Here is a 23932-nt window from a genome sequence, read left to right as displayed (position 1 = left end):
AAAGAGGAAATCGAAATGGCCAACAGACACGTAAAAAAATGCTCAGGATCACTAGCTGACAGGGAAATGCAAATCAAAACCATTATGAGGTTTCATCTCACCCCAGTCAGAATGGCTTTCATACAGAAATCAACAAACAACAAATGCTGGCAAGGATGTGGTGAAAAAAGTACCCTAATCCACTGTTGGTGGTAATAGGAACTGGTAAAACCACTATGAAAATCAGTTTGGAGATACCTCAGAATTCTGAATATAGACCTACCACCCCACCCCTGAGAATTTACCCAAGGGAAATGAAATCAGCCATTAAAAGAGTGATCTGCATCCCCGTGTTTATTGCAGCTCGATTCACAATAACTAAGACCTGGAACCAACCCAAATGCCCATCAACTGAAGATTGGATAAAGAAATTATGGGACATGTACTCTGTGGAATACTACTCAGTGGAAAAAAAGAAAGAAAATCCAATCATTTGTAACAAAATGAGTGAAACTGGAACACATTATACTTAGTGAAACAAGCCAGTCCCAAATGGACAAATACCACATGTTCTCCCTGACCTACGATAACTAATAGAGCACCTAAAAGGAAATCTTTATAAATGAAATTGAGACTTTGAGAAGCAATGACTTGAATAGACCTTCTCATGACTGTCAAGGAAGAGAATTTTGGTTTTTTTTTTTCCCTTAATGTAGAATTATATTGGGAATGGGAGAGGGAAGAGGAGGTGGGGTGGGAGGGCAGGAATGACGGGAAGAATCACTATATTCCTAAAGTTGTATTTATGAAATTTATACTCATTAAATAAATGGTTTCTTTGGGAAAAAAAAATAGTTACAGAACATGAAATACATGAGAATAAATTTAAACAAGAAGGTGAAATACTTGTACACTGAAAACATTAAAACACCAATAAAAGAAATAAAGAAGGCACAAAGAAAAGTGACAATAACCTATATTCATGGATTGGTTAATTACTTTATTATAATGCCCATTATACCCAGTTTTGAGATTCAATGAAATCTCTATCAAAATTCCAGACATTTTTCACAGAAATAGAAAAAAAATTCTAAAATTCATACAGACCCAAAAAAAAAGACTTCAAATAGAAAAAGTACACTGAGCAAAAAGAAGAAAATCTAATATAACATACTAGCTGCCTTCAAAATATACTAAGTATATCTTAAATATATAAAATATACCAAGTAACAGTAATCAAAACAAGCTAGTAATGACATAAAATCAAACACCTACACCAATAGAACAGGACAGCCCAAAAATAAATCCATAAATTTATAGTCAATTGATTTTTAACAAAAATTCCTAGAACGAATTCCTAGAAAAAGTCTAACAATATGTATAATGAAGTCAAACAAGTCTGTTATAACAACGTGATTAAAAAAATATACAAAGCACCTGTGTCAGTATTTCTTTTTTCTTTTTCTTTTTTTTTTTTTTTACAGGCAGAGTGGACAGTGAGAGAGAGAGAGCGAGAGAGAGAGAGAAAGGTCTTCCTTTTGCCGTTGGTTCACCCTCCAATGGCCGCCGCGGCCGGCGCACTGCAGCCAGCGCACCGTGCCTATCCGAAGGCAGGAGCCAGGTGCTTCTCCTGGTCTCCCATGGGGTGCAAGGCCAAGCACTTGGGCCATCCTCCACTGCACTCCCAGGCCACGGCAGAGAGCTGGCCTGGAAGAGGGGCAACCGCGACAGAATCCAGCACCCCGACCGGGACTAGAACCTGGTGTGCCGGCGCCGCTAGGCATAAGATTAGCCTATTGAGCCGCGGCACGAGCCCGTGTCAGTATTTCTTAAAAGACATATTTGTGGCCAAGAGGTAAATGAAAAAATCCTCAATATTATTAATCATCCGGAATATATAAATTAAAACTATAATGAGATATCATCTTACATCTGACAAATATGTATAGCTTTTTGTCTACTAATCAAATAAGTATATATTGTTTTAACTATCTAGTTTCAGTTACATACAAAGATACTCCTCAATGTTCCTGGGAAAGTAGAATCATAAAGATAAGCTTGTTTCGCAGGAAAAAAAAATTAATTCATGTAGGTTTTCGTAAAGTACATTTTCCATGAACTTTCTGAAAACCCCTCACGTGCATGGATTTTGAACACTTTGCACCAAAATAAGTTTATCTTTTAATTCCATTTCCAACATAGTTTCTTAAGTATCCTCATCATTTAGGTAAATATATCTAAATATGCACAGTGATTTTTCTATTGTTATGTACTGTGTACACAGCCTTTTAGTCAAACAAAATTAATTCAATTATTGCACAGATTTTTCAAGAAAAGGTCCTAGAACTAAAGCCACGCTACTCATCTCTGCTATTTTCAGAGCAGTCGTAATACCCAGCAATTTAATACCCAGGATATAAGAACTCTGAGCAAGATCATTTTAGGGACAATGCTGTAACGTATTGGGTTAAGCCACCTCCTACAATGCTAGCATCCCATATGGGCACTGGTTCAAGTACCAGCTATTCCACTTCTGACCCACCTCCCTGCTAATTCAACTGGGAAGGCAGCAGAGGAAGGCTCAAGAGTTTGGATACTTGGAACCCACATGGAAGTCAGAAAGACAGGCATGGAGGCACGGCATTACATAAGTAGCCAAAGTTTCTCTGTTTAACATTTGAACGGAACACTGAATAAAAAGTATAATCATCAGCTATATGAACAATTAAGGGAAGAGCATTCCAACCAGAAAGAAAAGGAAATGCAAAAGCACTGAGGCAGCTGAGAGCGCCATGTTTGAGAACATCTAGGAGACCAGTGGGCAGAAACAGGAGCAGAGTGCAATGGTAGGAGATGGTGTCAGACAGTTTCAAACTCAAACATAGCCTTGTGTGGTACACTGAGTACTATGAAGCTTAATATGAATGACAGAGCTGGTGCTAGAGAATTTGAGCAGGTGAGTGGCATGTGACTTAAAAGATCACTATGGCAGCTGTCTTGAAAGCAACAGGCAGCATGAGTGGAAGGCCGAGGGCAGATAATGAGGGGTGGCTGTAGCTCAGCATAGGGTAGTAATGATCAACAGGATCACTAGGTTTTTTGGTTGATTGGCTTGTTTAAGATAACTGAACAGGGGCTGGCGTCGTGGCTCACTTGGTTAATCCATGCCTGCAGCGCTGACATCCCATATGGGCACCAGGTTCTAGTCCTGGTTGCCCCTCTTCCAGTCCAGCTCTCTGCTGTGGCCCGGGAGTGCAGTGGAGGATGGCCCAAGTGTTTGGGCTCCTACACCCGCATGGGAGACCAAGAGAAGCACCTGGCTCCTGGCTTCGGATCAGCAGGGTGTGCCAGCCGCAGCACGCCGGCCACAGCGACCATTGGAGGGTGAACCAACAGAAAAGTAAGACCTTTCTCTCTGTCTCTCTCTCTCACTAATACTCTACCTGTGAAATTAAAAAAAAAAAAAAAAAATTTTAAAAAGCCAAAAAGATAACTGAATAATATGCAGAGAACTAAACTTGCTTGCTTTTTTTTTTTCCTTATTTATTGGAAAAGCAAAGTGACAGAGAGAGATAAACACAGATATATACTCCATTCACTGTTTCACTACCCAAATGCCCACAACAGCTGGGGCTGGGCCAAAGCCAGATGCCAGAACTCCATCCAGGTCTTCCACATGAGTGACAGGAACCCAATTTACCTGCTACCCTCCAGGTCTGCATTACCAGGAAGCTGCAGTCAGGAGCCAGAATCAGGTATTAAACCCAGGTATTCCAATAAGGGACATAGGCATCTAAAATGGCATCTTTTTTTCTTTTATTACCCCTGCAACAGCAAGGCTCTCAAAAAATTGAGTAATGACTTAGAATTGTTCCTCTAAAAATATGGAATGGTTCATGAATTTGTGTGCCATCCTTGTGCAGGGGACATGCTAATCTTCTCTAAAATGGCAGCTTAACCACTAGGCTAAACACCCACTCCATGAGAACTATTTCAAAAAGCATGGGATACATAAGGATTATTCATTCCATAACACAATATTAATAATTTCTACAAATACATCACTTCTCAAACAAAAATGCAAACTCCTTAATAACACTTACATGTCTAAGAAATAATTCCAGAATCCAATTTAGAAGCTCTACTGATAGATTTCTTCTCTGTTCCTTCATTAGCTTATTTAAAAAATGTATGATGTCTATTAGCAGTTTCTCATCTTCAGTACTAGCAGGAAGCACTTGTAAAAACCTGTAAGAAAATAATTATGGTACTTAACTCTTTAAAATATACATACTACTGATATTCATAGATATGTATACTAGGAGATTTCTTGTGAGCATGCTATTTTATGAGACACTACTCTAAGTGTTATGAAAATGCAAAGATATGGGAAATAGGGCTTCTGCATTCAACACCCTGAGCCTATAGTAAAGAAAACATATAGACATGTAACTGAAAAAACTGAGAAGAGACAAGATAATAGAAAAATATCAAATTCAGAAAAAGTGCCAAAGAAATGTAAAAAGAAAAACATTGCTTCTAACTGACCGGGGAAAATTGCTTAGTCACGGTAGTCATGCTTCACTAAGAATCAGGATTTCTTTTTTTTTTCATTTTCAATTCTCTTTATATACAGAAGATCAGTTTAGCATATATTAAGTAAAGATTTCAACAGTTTGCACCCACATAGAAACACAAAGTGAAAAATACTGTTTGAGTACTAGTTATAGCATTAAATCACAATGTACAGCACATTGAGAACAGAGATCCTACATGAGGAGTGAGTGCACAGTGACTCCTGTTGTTGACTTAACAAATTGACACTCTTGTTTATGGCATCAGTAATCACCCTAGGCTCTTGTCATGAGTTGCCAAGGCTATGGAAGCCTTTTGAGTTCACCGACTCTGATCATATTTAGACAAGGTCGTAGTCAGAGTGGAAGAAGAATCAGGATTTCTAACCTAATCTTTCTGACCAATTAGGAAGAGCATGATAATGAGGGGGAAAAAATTATTGCCAAGAAAGCTACCAGAGTTTGTAACAGGCAAGGAAAATGCTGAGGGTAAACTTAGGACTTTAGGAAGGAAATCTTTTAAGTTCAGAGTAAAAGACTATGAACCTATTTTTTTTTTTATTTGAAAAGGAGAGAAAATGGAGAGAATAAAGTGTCTGCTGCTGGTTTACTCCCCAAATGCCTCTGACAGCAGAACTAGGCTGAAACTAAGAGCCAGAAACTCAAACCAGACCCGGCACATGGATAGCAGGAATCCAATTATTTGAGTCATCACTACTTCCTCCAAAGGTCTGTCTTGGTGGGAAGCTGGAGTTGGAAGCCATGCCTGGGAGCTGAAACCAGTCACCCTGAGGTGAGAGGAGGTATCAGAACTGCTATCTGGCTGGCACCGTGGCTCACTAGGCTAATCCTCCGCCTGCGGCACCGGCACACCGGGTTCTAGTCCCGGTCACTCCTCTTCCAGGCCAGCTCTCTGCTGTGGCCCGGGAGTACAGCAGAGGATGGCCCAAGTGCTTGGGCCCTGCACCTGCATGGGAGACCAGGAGAAGCACCTGGCTCCTGGCTTCAGATCAGCACGGTGCACCAGACACAGTAGCCATTGGGGGTTGAACCAACGGAAAAGGAAGACCTTTCTCTCTGTCTCTTTCACTGTCCACTCTGTAAAAAAAAAAAAAAAAAAAAAAAAAAGAGAGAGAGAGAGAGAAAGAGAGAGAGAGAGAGAGAAAACTAATGGGCAAGGAAACTTTTTATTAAAAAAAAAAAGTCATTTGGAAAACTGTTTTCTAAAAAAATGCAATCAGGAAGAAATACAATGAGATTCAATTTTATCTATAATGTTACATTTTTAATTCTGAAACATCTAAAACAACTATTTCAAAATGTTAGTAAGAAACCAGTAATACCATAATATCCAACATTTCTTAAGCATTGACCTTATGCCTGACTCTGTTTTAATACCTTAAAACTAACTTTTCAATCTTCATTACAACTCTATGAAGTGTGCAGTTCTATTTCACAGGTAATAAAACTCAGAAAAAAAAACAGATAGTTTGTCAGTGGTCACAAAGCCAGAAAATTTGAGTATAACTACTAATCAAAGCTGTCCAACACCAAGGCCAGTTAGAATGGCTCTCATACAGAAATCAACAAACAACAAATTCTGGCAACGATGTGGGGAAAAAGGTACCCTAATCTACTGCTGGTGGAAATGTAAACCAATATAGCCATTGTGGAAGACAATATGGAGATACCTCAGAAATCTGAAAATAGATCCACCCCATAACCCAGCAACTCCACTCCTGGGAATTTACCCAAGGGAAATGAAATCAGCATATGAAAGAGTTATCTGTACCCCAATGTTCATTGCAGCTCAATTCACAACAACCAATGTCTACCAACTGATGACTGGATAAAGAAATTATGGCATATAAACACAATGGAATATTACTCAACAGTAAGAAGAAATGAAATCCTGAAACACACTCTTGTCGATAGTGGTAAACAGTCATCCTTAGAGTAGTACTCATTTTACTATCTCTCGCTCTCTCTCTGTGCATATATATATATATAATATATATATGTACACACATATATGTACATATACATATATATATATATATATACACACACCCTTTTAAACTTTAGGGTAGTATTGGTTTTTTAATCTTTCTCTAGATGGCTAAATTTGATGTTATTTTTTGATTAAACAATTAAATATGATTTCATAACATAAGACTTGTTTACACCTACTGTTTAAATAACCAAGGAGGACAATTTCAAAAATATCTGAGCAAAATCAGAATTACTATAACACACATACTTCTTCCTAAAAAGTTTCCTTTTGGGGGGACATTCATTTGGATATCTCATATCTTTTTTTTCTTTTTCTTTCTTTTTTTTTTTTTTTTTTTTATAGGCAGAGTGGACAGTGAGAGAGAGTGACAGAGAGAAAGGTCTTCCTTTGCCGTTGGTTCACCCTCCAATGGCCGCTGCAGCCGGCGCACCGCACTGATCCGATGGCAGGAGCCAGGTGCTTCTCCTGGTCTCCCATGCGGGTACAGGAGTCCAAACACTTGGGCCATCCTCCTCTGCACTCCCGGGCCACAGCAGAGAGCTGGCCTGGAAGAGGGGCAACCGGGACAGAATCCGGCGCCCCGACCAGGACTAGAACCCGGTGTGCCAGCACTGCAGGAAGAGGATTAGCCTATTGAACCGTGGTGCCAGCTTCATATATCTTTTAAACTAGCCTCAAATTATTCACTCTCATGGAAAATGGCCAAAACATAATGCTATTTTTAAAATAACATATACAAGATGTCTCTTCATATTGTTTCATCTAGAATGATAGTTTGAAATACTTACATAATGTAAAATTTTTTAAACTAAGCTTGTAAAAAATAATTTCAAAAATGTTTGTTGTTGTAACTTTTAGGAAATTTTCTGTCTCCAAACATTTCCTTTAAAGAATTAATCTATCTTAATCAGCCAAAAAGGTGATGTTCCTTCAACTGAGTGGCAACGAAACTTCCCAAAGTCCCATACATTCATATATTTATGAAAGTAAAATTATTGTTTGGACTTTTCCTCAAAACATGTGCATTCTGTGATACACAGTTCTGATAATTACTTAGCAAAAGATAATACAGGAGAAATACAGGAGTAGATTTTATTTTAGGCAATACAATCTATGCTGTAATGAACAAACATGAGCCTTGAAGTCAAATAAGACACAAATAGTGGTTCTTCAACATCCTTGGGGGATTGCTTCCAGGACACTCATGGATACCAAGTTCTGTAGATGCCCACATTCCTTACATACTCACATCACCTATACACATCTCTATATATACTTTAAATCTTCTCTGGCTTACTTATAAACTAATACAATGTAAACAGTAAGTAAATAGTTTCTATACTATACATTGTTTAGGAAATCATCACAAGAAAAAAGTCTGTACATGGTCAGTTCAGATGCAATTCTCTTTTCTCAACTATTTCCAAACTGCACTTGGTTGAATTCACAGATCCAGAACCCCTGGGTACAGAGGGCTGACTATACATAAAATAATTTCACTCTGCACTCTCCACTTATGTTAGTACTAGAGAAAAATCCCACCATAACAGTTAATGCTGCCCAGTAGCAAACCATGATTTAGTATTTCAATAAAACATATATAGTACAAACAACCTCAAGATCACTGATAAAAGTAAAATAACTAGAAAGTGATGACTTTTATATATTCATTACCCTAATTTTCATATAATTCATTTAATTATAAGTTCATATAATGTTTAAGAAGAGCCATGCTGCTGTGGTGCAGCAGGTGAAGCTGGACTTGGGATGCCAGCACCCCACACATGAGGGCCAGTTCGCTTCTCATCCAGCTCCCTGATAATGCACCCAGAAAAGCAGCAAAGGCTGACCCAAGCACTTGGGTCCCTGCCACCCATGTGGGAGATGCAGATGGAGTTCTTGTCTCCTGGCTTTGGCCTGGGCCAGCCTTGGCAATGGTGAGCATTTGGGGAGTAAACCAGCAGACAGAAATTCTCTCTCTCTCCCTCTCTTTCTGTTTCTCTTGTATACAAACACACTCTGCCTTTCAAATAAACAAACAAATCCTTCCTTAAAAAAAAAATAGAAGGCCTGATTTAACAATCAATTTGAAAAAATCCTGAAAATTCAAGCATCAGCTTTCTCATAAGGCACTACTGACTGCTTCTAACCCACCACTGGAAAATCTAATTACATGTCCCAATTATTAAAGCAAAACTAAATAGAGGAGTTCACATTTTGGAAACTCATTTAACCAAGCATTCTGAAAATGATGACTTTATGTTTAATAAGAAAGTTATACATTTTATACTAAAGTCACATGAAAACCAAAATGAAAAACTGCTAGCAGTATTTGCTTATCAGTCTTGTTTCAAATGCGGCCATCTGCTACCAGTTAAATTGTGCTAAATTTATAAGCTAGAGCCTTCCTGTAACTATTAAAGGACTTCCACATGCCAATCAACTTCATGAAATTCAGAAGAAGAAGAAAAATGAGATAATTATTTAAGCACAAAACAAATGCAAAACAAAACAGCCTGTGGCAGGTGTACTAAACCTATTAATCAACCTGCTGATATCTCAGCTCATTTATAATAAGGACAGGAATAAACATTCAGTTTACTTCATCCACATCTTATCCTAACTACTTTTGTGAAATAAAACAAGATTTTCTCAAACAGGATAATAAATGTTTATAAATTTGTTCATAATTCCTTAAAAAAATGCAGTGACTAAGTTAACATTTTTCTGTTTTGCTACTATTATTTGTGGTAGATAATAAAAATCCTGGTGTTTTTCTTTCCATAAACAATATTTCCTTCATGACAGCAACAATAAGAATACATACTCTGATCTTCAAAGGTTTGAAGATGAGCCCAGATACAATTCAATACAGGTCTTTGAAACTGGCAGCCTTGAGCTTACACTGACCTGTTTAGTGCAGTGTGCCAAGCCATGGACTTCAAGGTGAGCCCACATGGGCCAGTGCCACCCTTTAAAGACAATCTGTCATTCAGAAGATAAAAGCTCATCCTAGCAACAGCAGCCCTGACATCCCTGTGGGATGCAGCCTGAACGATGGAATGGAGACAGTCCTGCAGCCCGCTGGCCATGTGTGTTATCTTCAGAATAAGGGTGTCCTCTGTGGATAACTCCAATGCATCTAAAAATCTAGACAAAAATAAAAAGAACAGCAGAAAGCTATTTAAATTACAGCTCACTCTTATTGCTATTATGAATTCTCTCCCCAAAATTCTGTTTTATATTTTTTTTTTAAAATTAAAGGTTGACCTTCAGCCAAAAGAAAAGTGGGGTATAATATTAGGTTTTACACAAGAATCTCAAGGATTTACATTGATTTAGTCTTCCTTACAGAAACATATTTGTATTCATATAAAAAGACTGACAGATTCAAATATTAAGATATTCAAAAGTAATCATAATAAAATATAGTTCATACATACACCGTTGAGCTTTTACTCTAATCCAGAGGTCTATTCCTAGCAATGTACATCTATTATTTAACCAAACTTCATTATGAGGGTACTTGAAAAAGTTCACAGAAAATGGTATTAAAAGATAAGTTTATCCTAGTGCAAAAAAACTTTTGAAATCCATGCATAGTTTTTTCTTAATATGTATTTTTCACCAAGTTTTTGAAGATCCCTTGTATAATCTCTAAATATTTTTTAAAGTTCCTTATATGATAGATTTTTATAAGTAATGAGCATTACTATGCTTAGGAAAATAAGCCAGTCCCAAAAAGCCAAATATGATGTTCTCTCATTTGTGGTAACATATACAGAGTACAAAACAAATGTAACATATATGAGCTAAATTAACATTTTGAGATTTAATTATTGTTTAAAGCCCTCTGTCTGTACTCTTGAGGAACAGTGGTTTTTCTACTTACTACTTCTTGAATTCTTTATTTCATGGAGGGTTAAGCTTGTGATTTTAAAGAAAATTTAAAGTATGTCATTGCAAAAATTAAAAGAAAAATAAGAAAAGAGGAAGGGAGGTGGGAGGGAGGGAGGGAGGGAGGGAAGAAGGATAGGGCGGGAAGTATCACTATGCTCTTAACACTATATATATGAAACACATGAAATGTGTTCCCTTTATAAATTAAAAAATGATAAGCTTCAGTTAAACAGTAGAATCAAATGACATAAAGTGAAAAAGCTACTCAACCTAAAGAAAACCTAATTAATTACAATTAATTAACTAGAAATGGTTTTTCAAGTAAATGCAACAGCTTACTCATGGATTTTTGTTTCAGAGTTCATCTGCTTCAAAAGATTATCACTCCCATGATACCATGACAGGTTCCAAGCTATTCTCAGCATGTCTGTCACAGGTTTCAAGGCCAAACAATCAGCAGACAATGGCAAAACTATTGAGTAAGGACTCACAGCATGATGCCCAACGACATATACTGGTAGATGATACCTGAAGAAAACATTTACAAATAATTACAAACTTCCAAATCCTTAAATACTACTCAAGAGACGACAAGCAAATAAGCACTTGGGTAGCACGCCTCCCATTCCACAATATTAAACCGTTATCACAGCGCACACAGTACCTCACTTTCATTCTACTCTAAACTCCCATAAACATCTCTTCAGACTCCTTCCTGCAGACTCACCACAGTGTATGTCACCTGAAAGTCACTGCAGAGGTAACTAATGCTCCTCGAAGCCAGAGCTCATGACCATAGTGAATCAAATAGAAAAGGTGCTCAATTAAAACACAAATACCAGGGCCAGTGGTATGGCATAGCAGGCCAAGCCTCCCATAAGGGCGCCAGTTCCTGTCCCAGCTGCTCCTCTTCCTATCCAGCTCTCTGCTACAGCCTGGGAAAGCAGTGGAAGATGGCAGAAGTGCTTGGGCCCCTGTACCCCGAAAGGAGACCTAGAAGAAGCTCCTGGCTCCTGGTTTTGGCCCTGCTCTTGCCATCGTGAACATTTGGGGAGTGAACCAGTGAATGGAAAATCTCTCTCTCTCTCCGTATCTCTGCCTTTCAAAAAAAAAAATCTTCAGAAAATAAGAAGGGCCAGCACTGTTGTGTAGCAGGTAAAGCCGCCGCCTGCAGTGCCAGCATCCTATAAGGGCACCAGTTCAAGTCCCGGCTGCTCCACTTCTGATCCAGCCTTCTGCTGTGGTCTGGGAAAGCAGTAGAAGATGGCCCAAGTACTTGGGTCCCTGCACCCGCGTGGGAGACCCGGAAAATGCTCCTGGCTCCTGGCTTTGGATCAGTGCAGCTCTGGCCATTTATCTAAAAGATTTATTAACGGACTTAAAGGGAGACTTAGACCCCAATACAGTAGTACTGGGGGACTTCAATACCCCACTCTCAGAAATAGACAGATCATCCGGTCAGAAGATCAACAAGGATACAGTAGATTTAAACGACACTATAGCCCAAATGGATCTAACAGATATATACAGAACTTTCAATCCTACAGCTAAAGATTTTACATTCTTCTCAGCAGTACATGGAACCTTCTCTAGGATTCACCACATACTAGGCCATAAAGCAAGTCTCAGCAAATTCAAAAGAATTAGAATCATACCATGCAGCTTCTCAGACCATAAAGGAATGAAGTTGGAAATTAGCAACTCAGGAATCCCTAGAGCATACGCAAACACATGGAGATTGAACAACATGCTCCTGAATGAACAATGGGTCGTAGAAGAAATCAAAAGAGAAATCAAAAACTTTCTGGAAGTAAATGAGGATAACAGCACAACATACCAAAACTTATGGGACGCAGCAAAAGCAGTGTTAAGAGGAAAGTTTATATCAATAGGTGCCTACATCAAGAAATTGGAAAGACACCAAATAGATGAGCTTTCAATTCACCTCAAGGATCTAGAAAACCTACAGCAAACCAGACCCAAATCTAGTAGGAGAAGAGAAATAATTAAAATCAGAGAAGAAATCAACAGGATTGAATCAAGAAAAACATTACAAAAAATCAGCCAAACGAAGAGCTGGTTTTTTGAAAAAATAAACAAAATTGACACCCCATTGGCCCAACTAACTAAAAAAAGAAGAGAAAAGACCCAAATCAATAAAATCAGAGATGAAAAAGGAAATGTAACAACAGACACCACAGAAATAAAAAGAATCATCAGAAATTACTACAAGGACCTGTATGCCAGCAAACAGGGAAACCTATCAGAAATGGATAGATTCCTGGACACATGCAACCTACCTAAATTGAACCAGCAAGACATCAAAAACCTAAACAGACCCATAACTGAGACCGAAATTGAAACAGTAATAAAGGCCCTCCCAACAAAGAAAAGCCCAGGACCAGATGGATTCACTGCTGAATTCTACCAGATGTTTAAAGAAGAACTAACTCCAATTCTTCTCAAACTATTCAGAACAATCGAAGAAGAGGGAGTCCTCCCAAATTCTTTCTATGAAGCCAGCATCACCTTAATTCCTAAGCCAGAGAAAGATGCAGCACTGAAAGAGAATTACAGACCAATATCCCTGATGAACATAGATGCAAAAATCCTCAATAAAATTCTCGCCAATAGAATGCAACAACACATCAGAAAGATCATCCACCCAGACCAAGTGGGATTTATCCCTGGTATGCAGGGATGGTTTAATGTGCGCAAGACAATCAATGTGATACACCACATTAACAGACTGCAGAAGAAAAACCATATGATTATCTCAATAGATGCCGAGAAAGCATTTGATAAAATACAACACCCGTTCATGATGAAAACTCTAAGCAAACTGGGTTTGGAAGGAACATTCCTCAATACAATCAAAGCAATCTATGAAAAACCCACAGCCAACATCCTATTGAATGGGGAAAAGTTGGAAGCATTTCCACTGAGATCTGGGACCAGACAGGGATGACCACTCTCACCACTGCTATTCAATATAGTTCTGGAGGTTCTAGCCAGAGCTATTAGGCAAGAAAAAGAAATTAAAGGGATACAAATTGGGAAGGAAGAACTCAAACTATCCCTCTTTGCAGATGACATGATTCTTTATTTAGGGGAGCCAAAGAACTCTACTAAGAGACTATTGGAACTCATAGAAGAGTTTGGCAAAGTAGCAGGGTATAAAATCAATGCACAAAAATCAACAGCCTTTGTATACACAGACAATGCCATGGCTGAGGAAGAACTTCTAAGATCAATCCCATTCACAATAGCTACAAAAACAATCAAATACCTTGGAATAAACTTAACCAAGGACGTTAAAGATCTCTACTATGAAAATTACAAAACCTTAAAGAAAGAAATAGAAGAGGATACCAAGAAATGGAAAAATCTTCCATGCTCATGGATTGGAAGAATCAATATCATCAAAATGTCCATTCTCCCAAAAGCAATTTATAAATTCAATGCAATACCAATCAAGATACCGAAGACCTTCTTCTCAGATCTGGAAAAATTGGTGCTGAAATTTATATGGAGGCACATGAGACCTCGAATAGCTAAAGCAATCTTGTACAACAAAAACAAAGCCGGAGGCATCACAATACCAGATTTCAGGACATACTACAGGGCAGTTGTAATCAAAACAGCATGGTACTGGTACAGAAACAGATGGATAGACCAATGGAACAGAATTGAAACACCAGAAATCAACCCAAACATCTACAGCCAACTTATATTTGATCAAGGATCTAAAACTAATTCCTGGAGCAAGGACAGTCTATTCAATAAATGGTGCTGGGAAAATTGGATTTCCACGTGCAGAAGCATGAAGCAAGACCCCTACCTTACACCTTACACAAAAATCCACTCAACATGGATTAAAGACCTAAATCTATGACCTGACACCATCAAGTTACTAGAGAACATTGGAGAAACCCTTCAAGATATTGGCACAGGCAAAGAGTTTCTGGAAAAGACCCGGGAGGCACAGGCAGTCAAAGCCAAAATCAACTATTGGGATTGCATCAAATTGAGAAGTTTCTGTACTGCAAAAGAAACAGTCAGGAGAGTGAAGAGACAACCGACAGAATGGGAAAAAATATTTGCAAACTATGCAACAGATAAAGGGTTAATAACCAGAATCTACAAAGAGATCAAGAAACTCCACAAAAACAAAACCAACAACCCACTTAAGAGATGGGCCAAGGACCTCAATAGACATTTTTCAAAAGAGGAAATCCAAATGGCCAGCAGGCACATGAAAAAATGTTCAAGGTCATTAGCAATCAGGGAAATGCAAATCAAAACCACAATGAGGTTTCACCTCACCCCGGTTAGAATGGCTCACATGCAGAAATCTAACAACAACAGATGCTGGCGAGGATGTGGGGAAAAAGGGACACTAACCCACTGTTGGTGGGAATGCAAACTGGTCAAGCCACTATGGAAGTCAGTCTGGAGATTCCTCAGAATCCTGAAAATAACCCTACCATTCGACCCAGCCATCCCACTCCTTGGAATTTACCCAGAGGAATTTAAATTGGCAAACAAAAAAGAGGTCTGCACCCTAATGTTTATTGCAGCTCAATTCACAATAGCTAAGACCTGGAACCAACCTAAATGCCCATCAACGGTAGACTGGATAAAGAAATTATGGGATATGTACTCTTTAGACTACTATACCACAGTAAGAAACAATGAAAGCCAGTCATTTGCAACAAAATGGAGGAATCTGGAACACATCATGCTGAGTGAAATAAGCCAGTCCCAAAGGGACAAATACCATATGTTCTCCCTGATCGGTGATGACTGACTGAACACCAAGAGGGAAACCTGTTGGAGTGAGGTGGACACTATGGGAAACGGTGGCTTGATCAGCATAGCCCTGACTGTTAATGAACAACTTAATACATTATCCCTCTTAGTAGTTTTTTTTTATCTGTTCTACTTAATATGACTGGTTTAGTTCTGTAATTGATGCACAGTTATTCTTAAGTGTTGAAAATTAACTGAAATGTGATCCCTGTTGAACATGGGAGTGGGAATGGGAGAGGGAAGAGATGTATAATTTGGGAGATGCTCAGGCTGACTTGCCCCAAGTGGTGGAGTTGGAAGCATACCAGGGGATTCCAATTCAATCCCATCGAGGTGGCATGTACCAATGCCATCTCACTGTTCCAGGTGATCAATTTCAGTTCACAGTTGGTCATGGTGGAGGGACTAGGAGTCAAAGGGAGCACATAGACAAGTCTAGTACCTGCTAACGCTAACCGATGGAGTAAATAAAGGGGAGAGTGATCCAACATGGGAAGTGAGATACTCAGCAGACTCATAGAATGGCAGATGTCCTAAATAGCACTCTGGCCTCAGAATCAGCCCTAAAGCCATTCGGATCTGGCTGAAAAGCCCATGAGAGTATTTCAGGCATGGAAAGCCAAGACACTCTGGCAAAAGATCTCTGCGAGTGAGATCCCAGTGGAAAGAACAGGTCTTCAAAGAAGGAGGTACCTTTCTCTGAAGGGAGGAGAGAACCTCCACTTTGACTATGACCTTGTCTAAACAAGATAAGAGTCGGAGAACTCAGAGGGCTTCCATAGCCTTGGAAACTCATGACTGGAGCATAGGGAGATTACTGATGCCATAGACAGGAGTGTCAATTGGTAAAGTCAACAACAGGAGTCACTGTGCACTTACTCCTCATGTAGGATCTCTATCCTTAATGTGCTGTACATTGAGATTTAATGCTATAACGAGTACTCAAACAATATATTTCACTTCGTGTTTCTATGGGGGTGCAAACTGTTGAAATCCTTACTTAATGCATACTAAACTGATCCTCTGTAAAAAAAAAAAAGAAAAAAAAAAGAAATTATCAATTCCCAACTTGACTCTCACTGGGATTAAACATGACAATAGGTCTGCTCTGATTTCATCATCATTTAAAAAAAATCATCTATTATTTTTCACTTTATGTTTCTGTGTGGGAGCAAACTGTTGAAATCCATACTTAATGTATACTAAGCTGATCTTCTATATATTAAGATAATCGAAAAATGAATCTTGATGTGAATGGAAGGGGAGAGGGAGTGGGAAAGGGTAGGGTTGTGGGTGGGAAGGACGGTATGGGGGGGAAGCCATTGTAATCCATAAGTCGTACTTTGGAAATTTATATTCATTAAATAAAAGTTAAAAAAAAAAGAATATGAAATAAAAAAAATTAAAAAAAAAATTATAAATAAATAAATATAGATCAATAATAACAACAAAGAAAGAAATTAACAGCAGCCAGAAAGAAAATAAAATAATAATCCACATGTGAATAACCGTTTCAATAATAAATGTAAAAAGTGCTGTGGACATAGAGGAAGGAACTTCCTAAGAACTAAAGGAACACATTTGCATCAATGAAGCAAAAACAAAATGGACAGCTATTCTTCAATAAAGAATGGACTCCAATCGCCAATCTAAAATTCTATACCTAGTGAAAACAATCTTTAAAACAGAAAGCAAAATAATTTTTAGATTAAAAAAATGGGAGTAGGGGCCAGCACCGTGGCACAGTGGGTAAAGCTGCTGCCTGCCATGCCAGTTCAAGACTCAGCTGCTCCTCTTCCTACCCAGCTCTCTGCTAAGGCCTGGGTAAGCAGTAGAAGATGGCCCAGGGCTTGGACCCCTGCACCCATGGGGGAGACCTGGAAGAAGCTCCTAGCTCTGAAATGGCCCAGCTCTGTACGTTGTGGCCATTTGGGGAGCAAACCAGTAGATGGAAAACCTCTCTCTCTTTCTCTCTCTCTGCCTCTACCTCTCAAATAATAAATCTTAAAAACAAAACAAGAAAAAAAGATATCGTTGCTAACATAATTCCACTAAATTAAATAATAAAGGAAACTCTTCAAAAACCAGGAAGATACCTCACATAGGAAGTGGGCATTTGGCGTGGTGGTTAAATGGCTACTAGGAATGTCTGCACAGAGTGTCTGTTTCAAGTCCACTTCCAATCCTGATTCCTGCTAATGCTCTTGGGAAGAAGCAGCTGATGGCTCAAGCACTTAGGTCCCTGTCATCTTTGTGGGATATCCAGAGTTAAGTTCTGGGCTCCTGGCTTTGGCCTGGCCCATTCCTAGCCTGCTGTGGACACACCAGTGAATGAATGCTCTCTCCGTGTCTGTCTATTTCTGGCTGTCTGCCTTTCAAATACAGAAAAAATAAAATCAGAGATGAAAAAGGAGATGTTACAATGGATACCACAGAAACAAAAGAACTATCGGGATTTACTACAAATAGCTGCATGTCAACAAACTGGAAAATCCAGAAGAAATGGATAGATTTCTGGAAACATACAATCGCCATAATTGAGTCATGAAGACAAAGCCAAAATAGAACAATAAACAGAGACTGAGTCAGTAACAAAGACCCACCCAATAAAAAAAGCCCAGGACTGGATGGCTTCACTGTTGAATTCTACCAACTTCCAAAGAACTATTTCCAATTCTTCTCAAACTATTCAAAAACAATTGAAAGGGAAGGAAATATCCCAAACTCCTTCTATGAAGCCAGCATCACCTTAATTCTAAAGCCGGGAAAAAAAAAAAAAAAAAAAAGAGAACTATAGACCAATATCCCTGATGAATACAAATGCAAAAGTCTTCAACAAAATATTAATCCCATCCAACAACACATCAGAAAGATCATTCACCTACACCAAGTGGGATTTATCCCTGGTATGCAAGGATGGCTCAGCATTCACAAACTAATCACATTAACAAATTGAAGAACAAAAGTTATATGATTATCTCAACAGATGCAGAGAAAGCATTCGATAAAATACAACACCCCTTCATGATGAAAACTCTAAGCAAACTGGGTATAGAAGGAACATTCCTCAACATAAGCAAGACAGTCTATGACAAACCCACACTCAGCATCCTATTGAATGGGGAAAAGCTGAAAGCATTCCCACTGAAATCCAGAACCAGATAAGGATGCCCTCTCTCACCACTGCTATTCAATATAGTTCTGGAAGTTTTAGCCAGAGCCATTAGACAAGAAAAAGAAATGAAAAGGGTACAATTGGAAAGCAAAAAGTCAAATTATCCCTGTTTGCAGATGACATGATCCTATTTATACGGGCCAAGAGGCTCTACTTAGGGACTATACTGCAGCTCATTAAGAGGGTTTGGTGAAGCTGAAGAATATAGAATCAACACACAAAAATCAATAGCATTTGTATACACAAATGATGCCACAGCTGAGAAACAACTTGTAAGATCAGTCCCACTCACAATGGCTACAAAAATATTTAAGTATCAGGGCCAGCACTGTGGCGTAGAGAATAAAGCCACCACTTGCAGCACCAGCACCCATGCGCTCCAGTTCCAGTTCTGGCTGCTACGCTTCCAGTCCAGCTCCCTGCTAATGTGCCTGGGAAAGCAATGGAAGATGGTCCAGGTACTTGGGCCCTTGCACCCACAGGGGAGACCTGGATAAAGCTCCTGGCTCCCGTCTTACCCTGCCCTGGCTGTTAAGGCCATTTGAGGAGTGAATCAGCAGATGGAAAACCTATCTCCACCTCTCTTTCTCTCTGTAACTCTGCCTTTCAAATAAATAAATATTTTTTTTTTTTTGACAGGCAGAGTGGACAGTGAGAGAGAGAGACAGAGAGAAAGGTCTTCCTTTGCTGTTGGTTCACCCTCCAATGGCCGTTGCGGCTGGCGCGCTGCGGCCGGCGCACCGCGCTGATCCGAAGGCAGGAGCCAGGTGCTTCTCCTGGTCTCCCATGGGGTGCAAGGCCCAACTACTTGGGCCATCCTCCACTGCACTCCCTGGCCACAGCAGAGAGCTGGCCTGGAAGAGGGGCAACCGGGACAGAATCCGGCGCCCCGACCGGGACTAGAACCTGGTGTGCCGGCGCCGCTAGGCAGAGGATTAGCCTGTTGAGCCGCGGCGCCGGCCAAATAAATAAATTTTTTTTTTAATTTAAATATATCTTAGAATAAATTTAACCAAGGATGTGAAAGATATCTATAATAAAAATTATAAAATATTAAAGAAATAGAAGACAAAAAAATAGAAGAATCTTACAGATTTGTAGAGTGGAAGAATTATCATTAAGATATAATATCATTAAAATTATCTTATCATTAAGATAGAATATCATTAAAATGCATATCTTATCCAAACCAAAATACATTCTTCTCAAATCTAGAAAAAAACAATGCTAAAATTCTTATGGAAACACAAGAGAACCTGAATAGCTAAAATAATCTTAGACAACAAAACAAACCCCAAGGCAGCATAATACCAGGTTTCAAGTTACACTACTGGACAATTATAATCAAAATAGCTCGGACTGGCACAAAAATAGATATGTAGACCAATGGAACAGAGTAGAAACCCCAGAAATTAATTCACACATCTACAACCAACTAATCTTTAACAAGCTAAAATCAATCCCTGAAGCAAGGATAGGCTCTTTAACAAACTGCGCTAGAAAATTGGATATACGCATACAGAACTATGAAACAAAACCCCTACCTTACACCTTATACAAAAATCAACTCACAATGAATCAAGAATCTAAATCTATAACCTGATACCGTCAAATTACTAGAGGAAAACATCAAGGAAACTCTGTAAAACATTGGCATAAGCAAACTTCTTGGAAACAACCCAGCAGCACAGGCAGAAAAAAGCAAAAGTTGAGAAATGGGATAACATCACATTAAGAACCTTCTAAACTGCAAAGGAAACCCTCAATAAAGTGAAGAGGCAACCAACAGAATGGGAGAAAATATCTGCAAACTATGCAACTGATAAAGGATTAATATCTTAATCTATAAAGAGCTCAAGAAACTCAACAACAACAAAACAAAAATCCAATTAAAAAATGGATAAAGGACATAAACAGGCATTTTCAAAGGATGAAATGCAAATGGCCAACACACACATGAAAAAATGCTCAGCATCACAGGCCATCAGGGAAATTCAAATAAAAACTACAATGAGTTTTCACTCACTCCAGTTAGAATGCCTATCATCCAAACATAAAAAAAAAAAAACAATAAATACTGGCAAAGATGATGGGGAAAAGGTACCCTAATATAGGAATGTAAACTAGTATAATTATTACGGAAAACAGTATGGAGATTTCTCAAAAAACTGAAAATAGATTTACCATATGACCAGGCCATCCCATTCATAGGAATTTAACCAAACTAATATGAAATCAGCCTATGAAAGAGTTATCTGCACCCCATGTTTACTGCAGCTCAGTTCACAACAGGTAGGATATGGAGTCAACTCAAATGTCCATCAACTGAAGCTTGGATAAAGAAAATGTGGTATATACATATATATAACTTTGTTCCTATGGAATACAACTCAGCCATCAAAAGGAATGAAAGGGAGAAAGGGAGGGGGGAAGATGGTTATCTTCTTTGAATTATACCTATAAAATACATGAAATCTGTTCTCTTTATATTCATAAAAATTTTTAAAGAAAAATATGAATTTATTTTTTCTTTTTTTTATTTAGTAAATATAAATTTCCAAAGTACAGTTTATGGATTACAATGGCTTCCCCCCCCATAATTTCCCTCCCACTCGCACCCTTCCCATCTCCCGCTCCCTCTCCCATTCCATTCACATCAAGATTCATTTTCAGTTATCTTTATATACAGAATTTCGATTGTTCTGAATAGTTTGAGAAGAAGCAGTACATGGAACCTTCTCTAGGACTGACCACATACTAGGCCATAAAGCAAGTCTCAGCAAATTCAAAAGAATTAGAATCATACGATGCAGCTTCTCAGACCATAGGGGAATGAAGCTGGACATTAGCAACTCAGAAATCCATAGAACAGCCGGCGCCGCGGCTCACTAGGCTAATCCTCCGCCTAGCGGCGCCGGCACACCAGGTTCTAGTCCCGGTTGGGGTGCCGGATTCTGTCCCGGTTGCCCCTCTTCCAGGCCAGCTCTCTGCTGTGGCCAGGGAGTGCAGTGGAGGATGGCCCAAGTGCTTGGCCCTGCACCCCATGGGAGACCAGGAAAAGAACCTGGTACCTGGCTCCTGCCATCGGATCAGCGCGGTGCGCCGGCCGCAGCACACCGGCCGCGGCGGCCATTGGAGGGTGAACCAACGGCAAAAGGAAGACCTTTCTCTCTCTCTCTCTCACTGTCCACTCTGCCTGTCAAAAAAAAAAAAAAAAAAAAAAAAAAAAGAAATCCATAGAACGTATGCAAATACATGGAGATTGAACAACATGCTCCTGAATGAACAATGGGTCATAGAAGAAATCAAAAGAGAAATCAAAAACTTTCTGGAAGTAAATGAGAGTAACAGCACAACATACCAAAACTTATGGGATACAGCAAAAGCAGTGTTAAGAGGAAAGTTTATATCAATAGGTGCCTACATCAAGAAATTGGAAGGGCACCAAATAAATGAGCTTTCAATTCACCTCAAGGATCTAGAAAATCTGCAGCAAACCAGACCCAAATCTAGTAGGAGAAGAGAAATAATTAAAATCAGAGAAGAAATCAACAGGATTGAATCCAAAAAACATTACAAAAAATCAGCCAAATGAGGAGCTGGTTTTTTGAAAAAATAAACAAAATTGACACACCATTGGCCCAACTAAATCAATAAAATCAGAGATGAAAAAGGAAACGTAACAACAGACACTACAGAATTAAAAAGAATCATCAGAAATTGCTACAAGGACTTGTATACCAGCAAACAAGGAAACCTATCAGAAATGGATAGATTCCTGGACACATGCAACCTACCTAAATTGAACCAGCAAGACATCAAAAACCTAAACAGACCCATAACTGAGACCGAAATTGAAACAGTAATAAAGGCCCTCCCAACAAAGAAAAGCCCAGGACCAGATGGATTCATTGAATTTATTTTTCCAAAGTCTAAAGAGACTGGAAAATCAAATGCAATACATGACCTTGACTGAATTCTACAATTTAAACAAAATTTTAAAATTCAAAAGTTAAAATTTTAAAAAAAATTTTTTAAAAATTTAAACAAAATTATATCTGAAATTTATTTTCACCTAGTTGGAGGTGGAGGCTAAATATAAATTTAAAAAATATACTGGGAACAAGAAAGCAATTAGAACACATGTTAATAATTGACGACTTTAGGCTGAAGAGAATACACAGGGGTATACTGTATAGTTCATTCCAACTTTTCTTAGATTTGAATGATATCAAAATAAAAATTTAATGATGGGATGGTATAGCTACTGAAATCTCCAAAGTATTAATGTGAAGAAAACATGAAAGCACTGTAAGTTATGTGATTTAAATATAACTAAATGTTTAAAAAATATAAAGATTAGGCTTTGTGAAACATTATTTTATCCTTCAAGAAAATCAGAGAAATAAATTCCTTACCTTCTAAAAACTGAAACAGGCAAACTGAAGACTGATGACAAAGTAGGTTTACTGGAAGGATCTTCAGACCTATTTCATTAAAGAAAACAAAAGAAACAATTGAGGAGATTACAGCTTTGTCTAATACAGGTTGCTAATTTCTTTGCCTAAAAATACAATCAAGAGTTGAAATTGGGTTTGTCATTTAGTATAGTTACAACATGTCTGCTACATGGATTTTGCTCTTGCAGAATAAGTTACGCTTTTCTTTAAAAATGCAATATCATAAATGATTCATATAATGCAGTGGTTGCACTGGCAAGTGGATTCTTCTCCCACCACTCCCACTCAAGTTCAATGGTAACCAGAAACTATCATCCTAAACATCTGCCTGATGATTTTTTAATAATAAAACATCAAAGAAAAAATACAAAGTTGAAGGTATATACTAAAAATGTACTATAGACAAAAACCACTATAGTGATTTTTAATTTTGTACCTAGTTATGTTCAAAATAAAATATCAGGGTGACTTTTTGAACCAGTGGGCTTCTTAATACTGCTTAAACTAAATCATACCACATATATCTAGCATGGATAGCAAAAGCCTCTCATGTCAGAATGAATTGCTATAAGACTGTATCAACACCCTAGGATAATTAACAGTAAAAAACATATAAATTCTTATATCTTACCACATATCCATTCTTGATACCTCATCAAATAACAGAAGACAAAACAATGCGCCAACTTCAGTCACAACAGTACAGTCTTCATGAAATATCAAGGAAACTGAGGAATAAAAAGAAAAATAAATAACTATGAAATATTTTTACTTCTAATAAGAATGGACCTCAAATTAAAAATGCCTTTTTAATGTGAAGGGAAAAGAATGTATCAACCCAGAAAAACTGACATCACTGAAATACTGACTCGAACTTTTGAATATTTTTTTATATTTATAACTTTTTATATTTATAACTTTTTTATATCTTTTATTCCTAAGACCTACATTCAACTTATATAAAAATACATTCAATATATTTTTCAGTTAAAATCTTGAAGTATATAATAGGAAAAAT

At 38.2% G+C, this 23932-nt stretch overlaps 1 protein-coding gene and 1 pseudogene across 9 annotated transcripts in view; both read right to left on the bottom strand.

The window, feature by feature from the left end:
* Window positions 1-23932, bottom strand: part of RTTN (rotatin) — a 245412-nt gene that overhangs the window by 143633 nt on the left and 77847 nt on the right. For 8 of the 9 annotated variants that reach the window (XR_016213881.1, XR_016213882.1, XR_016213883.1 and 5 more), the window contains 5 exons: window positions 23546-23642; window positions 22873-22941; window positions 10807-10995; window positions 9478-9717; window positions 4083-4227 (listed from right to left, as the gene is read on the bottom strand). Coding sequence is in view for 6 of the 9 variants with exons in the window: in XM_008261459.5 (XP_008259681.4) it covers window positions 4083-4227; window positions 9478-9717; window positions 10807-10995; window positions 22873-22941; window positions 23546-23642 (740 nt within the window). In the remaining 3 variants the exon portion in view is untranslated. The remainder of the gene's footprint in view (window positions 1-4082; window positions 4228-9477; window positions 9718-10806; window positions 10996-22872; window positions 22942-23545; window positions 23643-23932) is intronic. The other variant, XM_051851884.3, reaches the window with a different exon arrangement.
* Window positions 3858-3954, bottom strand: LOC127492534 (U6 spliceosomal RNA; annotated as a pseudogene).

This window comes from Oryctolagus cuniculus, chromosome 10 (assembly GCF_051225735.1).
Source record: "Oryctolagus cuniculus isolate XC-2025 breed Fujian yellow rabbit chromosome 10, ASM5122573v1, whole genome shotgun sequence".
Classification (NCBI taxonomy): Eukaryota; Metazoa; Chordata; class Mammalia; order Lagomorpha; family Leporidae; genus Oryctolagus; species Oryctolagus cuniculus.
The sequence above is the reverse complement of the archived record's forward strand: the minus strand, read 5'-3'. Positions and strand labels throughout refer to the sequence as shown.